Raw genomic sequence first — 8868 nt, forward strand, 5'->3', positions numbered from 1 at the left:
TTAGAATTTCACTACGGTTACGAATTTAAACATCGCCTGTAGTGTTGTGGCGAAAGTGTAAATATTCACTGGCACTATGTCAGCTGCTAGAATCTCCACTTTCTTCTGAGACAGCAGCAGCATTACGTAGACTGCCTTCCGTTCTTGTACAGCAAACGATTCCCAGCCACAGGCGTAAATAGAGTTTTCAAACACCTCTGCAGCATTGATCAACCTTTGGCAGAGGAAACAATACAGAAAGAAGACCAGGAAGCAATACACTAGAATCGGTATGAATCCTAGCCATTGCTCAAGTGGCAGATAGAAGAATAAGGAAATGCACACAGCATTTGACCCAAAATTGATGCCTATAGGTACACTATAGAGACGCTTCAGACTATCAACGGTTTCCAGCGTCAGGACATGACGTTTAATAATAGAAGGAAGTTTCTTCTTCACATATTCGTTGTCTACGTCTGGAGAATTTAATGCTAGCATTTCCTCAGACATAATCAGGTACATGGCAGCGGTGTGGTCGATCAGAAAGCAGAGCAGCGCTTGGAAGTTTAATACTACAGTCATGATGGACAGCTCTTGAAAACATAGAATCGTTAGGCAAACCTCGCGGTTAGGTGACTCTGATAAAGGCTCCAAACCTGGAAAAATTAAACAATTTAAAAAAATAAAATCTGTAAAAGTGTAATTCCTAAAAGCAATGTTTTCAATATCATAATTAACACAGTTTTGATTCTGAACTAGATTGGGGGCCTTTATAAAACTGTTCCATGTTCAGCTGATGGATCATGTCAATTCTAACATGATGGACCATATAGGCGAAGAGCGAATTACCTGTCACTCACCAGACGATTCATATACATCTTGAGACTACTTATCAAAAGTGGTTGCAAGTTGTCTTCGAGTACTTGTGGCACCTGTACACAAATTATGTATATATTTAAGTCTTACCAACACAAGGGGTCATAGAAAACTCGTTGTTGACATCAACCCGATGCGGCAGGTAGATGAAGGAAGCGTTCAGGTAGTTGCAGCCGTAGAAGATCATTAAGATGATCTTAATATTACCCATAAGTTTATTGTGCTTCTTTCTACACGCCGGCGAGGTTTGGGCCCACTCGTCGTTCAACTTTATCTTCTTTAACACTGAATACAATATTGGCCTGTGGACATTCAAATGTTTAATTATTTTCAATCAATCAATCAATCAATCAATAATACTTTATTGCACAACGACATATACAAAGGACATAAACATACGAATAAAAACATAAGTACAATAGGCGGCCTTATTGCTAAATAGCAATTTCTGCCAGGCAACCTTAGGGTGAAAGAAGTTAATGCATTGGAGCACGGGCTGGTGCAATAAACATATAATGACACGAACAATAATAAATAGAAAAATAAAATAAGAAAATAGTAATAATAAATAATATATATATAATAATAAAATATATATATATACACACATACATACATACACACACATATACATACATACAAATAGCCTATACAATATAATAATACATATAAGGAGAATAAGAAAAAAACACTTCCAAGTTATGCCTGCAGGAAGAGCGCCTTCACTCTTGCCCTGAAAGAGTCCAGAGAAGGAGCCCTCCTGACAGTCTCAGGTAGAAAGTTCCACAACCGGACAGCCCGCAAAGTGAAAGAGCAAGAATAAAAGTCAGTGGAATGGATAGGGATATTAAGGGATAAGGTGTGGGACGATCGCAAAGTTCGATCAAGGACAGAGGATTTAAAAGAGAAACGATCTTTAAGGTAAGATGGAGTAGTAGGAAGATTAAGGATGGAGTACAGGAGACACAAGATGTGGAGATCCCTACGGCGACGGACAGGTAGCCACTTAAGCTTGACACGGTAATTGGAAATATGATCGTATTTGCGCAATCCAAAGATAAATCTTATGGCGAGATTTTGCAGACGTTCGAGCTTATTCAGCAATTCAACTGAAACATCAGCATAACAAACGTCTGCATAATCCAGGATTGGCAGAAGTAGGGACTGAGCCAGAGAAACCTTGGTACTAATCGGTAGAAAATTACGGAGACGCCTGAGCGAACCGTAAGCGGCAAACATCCTCCTACTTACCTCGGCCACCTGAGGTTTCCAAGATAGACATCTGTCAAACAAAACACCAAGGTTCTTAACAGTTTCACTGAAAGGAACTCGGACACCATCAAACATTATCGGCGGCAGAGACTCACAGTCGACCCTCGAAATAAACCATGAACTACCAACAATAATGGCTTGAGTCTTCTTAGGGTTAACCTTAAGGCCAAAAGACTGACTCCAGTCCAAAATCAGCCCGAGATCTTTATTGGTACGCTCAATGGCATTAGGAAGGTCAACCAGAGGGGCATGAGTATAAATCTGAAGGTCGTCTGCATACAGGTGATAAGAATTAGATAGTGGGAGGGTTATCGAATTAATGAAAATTGCAAAGAGAAGAGGAGACAAGACGCCACCCTGCGGTACGCCGGCCGAGACATCGCACCACGTAGAGAAGGAGTCTTCAATACGGATACGCTGCCGTCGACCCGACAAGTAACTGCGAAACCAATCAATTGCCGTTGGAGATACGTTAAGAGATCGTAGAACGCCCAGAATAATGTCAAAATCCACGGTGCTGAAAGCATTACTAAAATCTAGCAATGTCAACACCGTGAGCTGCTGGTTTTCCATCCCCAAGCGAATATCATCAGTTATATTGACAAGGGCAGTAGTCGTACTATGACCAGGACGGAAACCGGACTGATAGGGATTGAAAAGCTTGTTGCTATTAAGGAAAAAGGAAATTTGTCTGTGAACAAGCTTTTCAAGGACTTTGGAGAGGAAAGGAAGGATTGATATGGGACGATAATCAGAAAAGGAATCGGGATTGGATTTCTTTGGAAGCGGGATAATATGGGCATCTTTCCACTCGGTGGGAAAGACCCCAGTGCTCACAGAAGTGTTCAGGATTTTGGTAATAATTGGGGTAAGGATATCAATGAGAGGAATGACCATATTACGACTAATGCTGTCTTCACCGATGGCATTCGATGTGATGGAAAGAATCGCTCTCTTAACATCACAATCGGCAAATTGACATAGAAAGAAAGGAGGATAATTAGGGATTATTTTCTTTATTTGTAAGTACCTGCCAAAATCTACACTTTCGTCAAAGAGCTGGAATAAACGTCTAATAGTTGAGGAGCTCGGTGGCGCAGCGGTTAACACGCTTGGTCTGCGATTGTTGAAGTTAGCGACTTTCGCAAAGGCCGGTCATAGGATGGGTGACCACAGAAAAAAAAAGTATTCATCTCGAGCTCCTCCGTGCTTCGGAAGGCACGTTAAGTCGTTGGTCCCGGCTGCATTCATCATCATCATCATCACCAGCCCATTAACGTCCCCACTGCTGGGGCACGGGCCTTCCCTATGGATGGATAGGGAGATCGGGCCTTAAACCACCACGCGGGCCCAGTGCGGATTGGTGGTTATTAACGACTGCTAATGCAGCCGGGAACAACGGCTTAACGTGCCTTCCGAAGCACGGAGGAGCTCAAGGAGCTCATTGCGCACTGGGCCTGCGTGGTGATTTAAGGCCCGATCTCCCTATCCATCCGTAGGGAAGGCCCGTGCCCCAGCAGTGGGGACGTTAATGGGCTGGTGATGATGATGAGTCTTAGAAAAGAAATATACGGAGATTTATCACGTATTTTTTTATACTTTATGCCTTTATTCTTGTTGATGAGTGGCACCACGGAATAAATGAAAGAGGATGAAACGCCCTAACTAGAATTTTGTATGAGAACCGCTGTCACCACTCTCTTTTACTACTACTCTTCTACTACATATAGGATTATTTGCAAAAAATTGCGATCGGCTCATTGTTAATACCCGGAATAAAAATAAACTTACTTTACAAGTCAGTCGATTACATAAGATTACTAAATATTTTAAGGGGCAATGTATACGTTTTTACAATAAGATTCCTATTGACGTGGATACCAACAGCTTAACGTGCCTTTCGAAGCACGGATCATCGTAATTTTGGACAATCAGGTGATCAGGTAATGTCCTAACCAAACTAGGGATCACAAAGTGATTTTCCTGATATGTCCCCGTCGGGATTCAAATTCAAAAATAAAATAAAAATAAATTAATAATAATTATAAATAAATTATTTAATATAAACATATTCTTATCTATAAGGCTGCCCCCACATTGGGCGTTGGCCGAGCGTACGCGTTTCCTGAGCGTGCTGCCGGCGTCGGCGCGGCGCGGACGTCGCGTCAGCGCACCGTCTGCGGGGCGCGGGCTTCGCGTTGTCCAGCGCCGCACAAGCGCTGCGTGAACGCCGCGCAGCCGCCGCGCTTACGTCGCGTTCCACGGGCGTGCGGCCGCCCCCCCCCCCCGCGACCGCCAGCATCTCAGTCAGTCAGTCAGTCGCCCGTGGAACGCGACGTAAGCGCGGCGTCTGCGCGGCGTTCACGCAGCGCTTGTGCGGGGCGCTGGACAACGCGAAGCCCGCGCCCCACAGACGGCGCGCTGACGCGACGCCCGCGCCGCGCCGACGCCGGCAGCACGCTCAGGAAACGCGTACGCTCGGCCAACGCCCAATGTGGGGGCAGCCTAAAAAGATAAAAATAAAGTTACCTATGAATATAACTTACCGATGGTTCAAGAACCAATAGGTACTATTAGCGATGAAGATAAGAAGAGAGATGTTCACATAACTCTTTATGAATTCTCCTGCGCCTTGGGCGTGATAAATTTGGTATTCCAGGTTCCCGACACCATACACGTAGATGAGGAGGAATATGTGGATAATCCAGTATGGGGTATCTAGATATTGAAAAAGGAGAATGAGTAAGGGGGTAACCAGACAAAATAGCAAGTAATTATAGGACTATGTTACGGACATAACGGAGTTTAAGTAATCCTAATGCAGCACGGAGAGGGAACAATATGCATAAGTGAAAAATCCTGGGTCCAAGTTATCCGAAATAAAAAGATTATCATTAAAATCTCGATTACTTCATCATAATATATGTATATACAGGGTGTTAGTGACATTGTAACGAAAACTTTGAGGGGTGATTGAGGCCATGATTCTGAGATGATATCAAGTGGAATTTTCCGTCGCAAAAGTATGGAACTGAAAATAATTAAAAAAAAACACAAAAATTTTCATGAATATTCAGACTGAAAATTCCACTTGATATTAACTCAGAATCATGGTCTGAACCATCCCCCTCAGTATTCGTTACGGTGTCACTAACACCCATACCTACTTGTATGGCTACCGTATGTACTTGTGCGGGGTGTAAGTGACATCGTAACGAATACTGAGGGGAATGATTCAACTGATTATTTTGAGTTAATATCAAGTGGAATTTTCCGTCGCAAAAGTATAGAATTGAAAATAATTTTAAAAAACTAAAAAAAAATCATGAATTTTGCGACGAAAAATTCCACCTGATATTAACTCAGAATCATGGTCTGAACCATTCCCCTGTGTATTCGTTACGATGTCACTAACACCCTGTATATATTTGTGAACAAAAAAAATGCCTTTGGTCTTGGTTTCATACAAAACCATTAACCCGGCCTCAGGGGGGACAGAGTCATCTTCTCTGCCCTCCATTGAGGCAATTCCTGTTCGGCGCGTCCTTGCCGCGGGGGTGGGCGCCTCTTACTTCAGTAGGCCGGAGTGAGATGGTGGCTGAATCCGAATAGCGACCCAGACCTTCGGGGTATAACTTAGAACCCTTGCCCAGGGATACGGGTGAAGACCTCAACGGTTGCAGAGGCGGAGATGGGAGCCATCGGTACGGCAATGCAGGACGGAAGGGGCAAGTCACAGGGACTGTAACCTGGAACCTGACAGAGGGCAGCAGTAACTGTGAATACTATTCAGAGGCGGAGGATAGGAGTCCTAGTATGGCTTTGTAATAGACTGCTCTGGGCGCCATCCCACTTGCGTCAGACAGAGTACTGCGGGACGGAAGGCAAGAGGGAAACCACTGCCCTATTTTTCCCTAAAAAAGTAGCATGGAAAATGCTGCACCGACAAGAGCGTGGCTCTTAAATTAATGATGATGGAACAAAAAAATGATCATACTTAATTGAGCAAAACGACAAATTGACGAATAACAGAGTAAATAAAGGAAAGTTTAATATGTTTTTTTTAAGTCAATACATTTTACCTGCACTGTTGCAGAAGGTATGTCATTAATATACGTAAGGTCAAATTGTCCATAAGTAATTTAAAAAACTCGCAAAAATACAAAAGAAAGTGGTAACTCATTTTACTGTCAACGATATGTAGATTTATGAAACATCGTGAGGAAAACCACATTCCTGAGAAATGCATTTTCGGAGGTATGTGCTAACTTGTATTGGGCTGGTTTTCCCTTCGCGGGTTAGAAGGTCAGACAGGCAGTTGCTTCTGTAAAAAACCGGACCTGTCAAATCTTCCGGTCAGGTAAGCGGGATGAAGGATGAAGTACCACTACAATAAACAAAGTAGGTATTAAGTATAAAAAAAATAATTGTGTCAGTTTTAGCGATATTTTTGGCGTTAATTATAGTTAATTTTTAGACTTATTATGCCTTACCTACTTGTATCATAAGTACACGTAGAGCGATACGGGCCTGTACACCTTTTGTATTTTTTTAATTATTTATTTATTTAATCTTAGTACTAAGTATACAATTAAGCAATGCTTTCCAAAACTTAATAAACAGTTTGTCTGCAGAAATTAGTGTCTCAAAAGTAATAATATGGACACGACTCTAAAAGGTATCGTTTAAGAATTTTATTAATTTATTATTGTTTCTCAGGCAAAGTATTTAGTATATAGGGCAGTCTTACAATTATTTCACCATATTCTCTGCTGTCGTAATATATACTATCAGGTCATTACTACGTGTAAACTTTTATCTTTGCACACGGGAACATTATTGGCCCAGAATTTTGCTTTCAAAAACGGAATAAAAACAAAAAAGAAACGAATTTCTACATATGCGAATGGTTTTAATTAAACTTTTAATTCCAACTTGACCTTTGACTTTTGGTTCCAATTTTATAAACGAAAACGAATTTAAAGCAAACATATTCTTATCGCTAAGTAGTTATTTTGTCGTAAGTGCATCTTACAGCATTTATTCCATGAAAGTCGTTTTGTTACGTAAACAATTTGCGGCATGTTAAAATAAATCGGATCGTATATTACGACGACTCCTTCCTTTTGCCAGTGAAGATAATATTCTTACTAACTGAATGACATTTATTAAAATGACATTGTCAGAGAAATGGGTAATTCAGTTGAGGGTTCCGCGTGTTTTAAATAAAATAAATGACATTCGAAAATAATATTCTACATATATTTAGTAATGCCCATTATTTTGTAAATAAAATTTAAAATTTTTCCCTCTAATGAATTATTATATCACGCGGGAAAATCATTATTTCTGCACATTCTAAAATTTACTATTTCATTTAAAAATTCTTATTATCTCAATACAAAATACATAAGGTTAATGACTACTTAGAAGATAGGAATGCATGGGAATAACTGCCTGGAAACCAATATTAGGCAGCCATATTATTGAAATTACTTTATTTTTTGTTTTTTTTTTTTATTTTAGAACGTCATACTCATTTTTTTTTTACAACTGCTATTCCTCGGTTATACAGGTTGTGAGATACTGCAATAGTTTTAGGCGAATAAGACATTCCACAACAACATATTTATGTAAAAATTGTCGATTAAAATTGTAACTATGTTACCCACTGAATTATGTTTTTTTTTCGAGTTTGAGTTTATTATTTTAAAAAGGAACCATAAGACTACAACGTACGTAACGAAAGGTAGCATAATAATACAACTGACCCAACAAAGATACCTTCTCCTTATACAAGGAGAACCCAGCGAGAGACGGAACAAAGTTCACGAGCCATATTAGGTTGTCCACACTGTTCTCTTTGAACCGGCCTTTTACTTCCAACGCTTTTTTTCTTATAATCTTTGCCAAAATCATAGTCACACTTATTTTTCTTTTTCCTTTTTGACTGTTTTGCACCAATTCTTCCTAGATAATAAACAAAAAATGAAACCTACAAAACATTCCTATAAGCAATTAAACAAGTGATAATTATTAGCTTGCCAGTATTAATTATGACTTTGACATATTGCGGGCTTCGGCGTTGTCCACGATTACTTATTTTTTTTTATAACAACATAAGCTTACGACTATAACCCATTGGAGTACTCAAAGGTAGATCCGTAGAGGTAGAGCTTAATAATGATCTTTATGTTTCACAGATTAGTGTGCGTTTTAATGTGTCTCACAAAAGGAACTTTTAACTCCATCTGCGTGATCTTCTAAGTTATCAGATATTGGCCCTTTTTGCGCAATTTTCTTAATGTTTTAATTAATTCTAAAAGAAAACTTAAAAAAAGTTGAATGCAATCGATTAAATCATTGTCAAGTTATGATGTGACCGAAATAAAGGAATTATTTTTTATCTATGTTACATGTCCAGTATACGGAACTCTCGATAGGCGTGTCTGACTCTGGAGTTAAAAATGTGTGGCACTCAAGGTGTGCGATATATGTTTAAAAATCTACTTTAATTACTAGATTACAATGTCAAATCTATATTTTTCTAAATAGCCTTTCAGTGTAACATAGGTTTTTAAAAAAGCATATTATTTTACGATGAAAGGCTATTTAGAAAAATACAGACTTGACATATACGTTACATATAATTATAATATATTTTTTTCACACCTCACACCAGCTAGGTCACACATTGATCACTTTTAATAAAAGGTGTGGAACAGAAAATTAGCGAAGAAA

General features: G+C 39.7%; 1 protein-coding gene across 1 annotated transcript; it reads right to left on the reverse strand.

Annotated features, from left to right (window-relative positions):
* LOC126367816 (odorant receptor 59b) lies at window positions 1–8046 on the reverse strand. Its single transcript, XM_050011570.1, has 4 exons — window positions 7899–8046; window positions 4674–4845; window positions 946–1157; window positions 1–635 (listed from the first exon to the last, which is right to left on the reverse strand). The coding sequence occupies exons 1-4, from the start codon at window positions 8044–8046 to the stop codon at window positions 1–3; spliced, it is 1167 nt and encodes a 388-aa protein (XP_049867527.1).
* Window positions 8047–8868: the final 822 nt, after the last annotated feature.

This window comes from Pectinophora gossypiella, chromosome 6 (assembly GCF_024362695.1).
Source record: "Pectinophora gossypiella chromosome 6, ilPecGoss1.1, whole genome shotgun sequence".
NCBI lineage: Eukaryota > Metazoa > Arthropoda > Insecta > Lepidoptera > Gelechiidae > Pectinophora > Pectinophora gossypiella.

Excerpts from the sequence above, each read along its gene's own strand:
- LOC126367816 (XM_050011570.1), bottom strand. The coding sequence starts at position 8,046 with ATGATTTTGGCAAAGATTATAAGAAAAAAAGCGTTGGAAGTAAAAGGC. Across the intron at positions 1,158-4,673 it reads TATTGGTTCTTGAACCATCG|GCCAATATTGTATTCAGTGT; the intron begins GTAAGTTATATT and ends GAATGTCCACAG. Across the intron at positions 636-945 it reads TTCTATGACCCCTTGTGTTG|GTTTGGAGCCTTTATCAGAG; the intron begins GTAAGACTTAAA and ends TAATTTTTCCAG.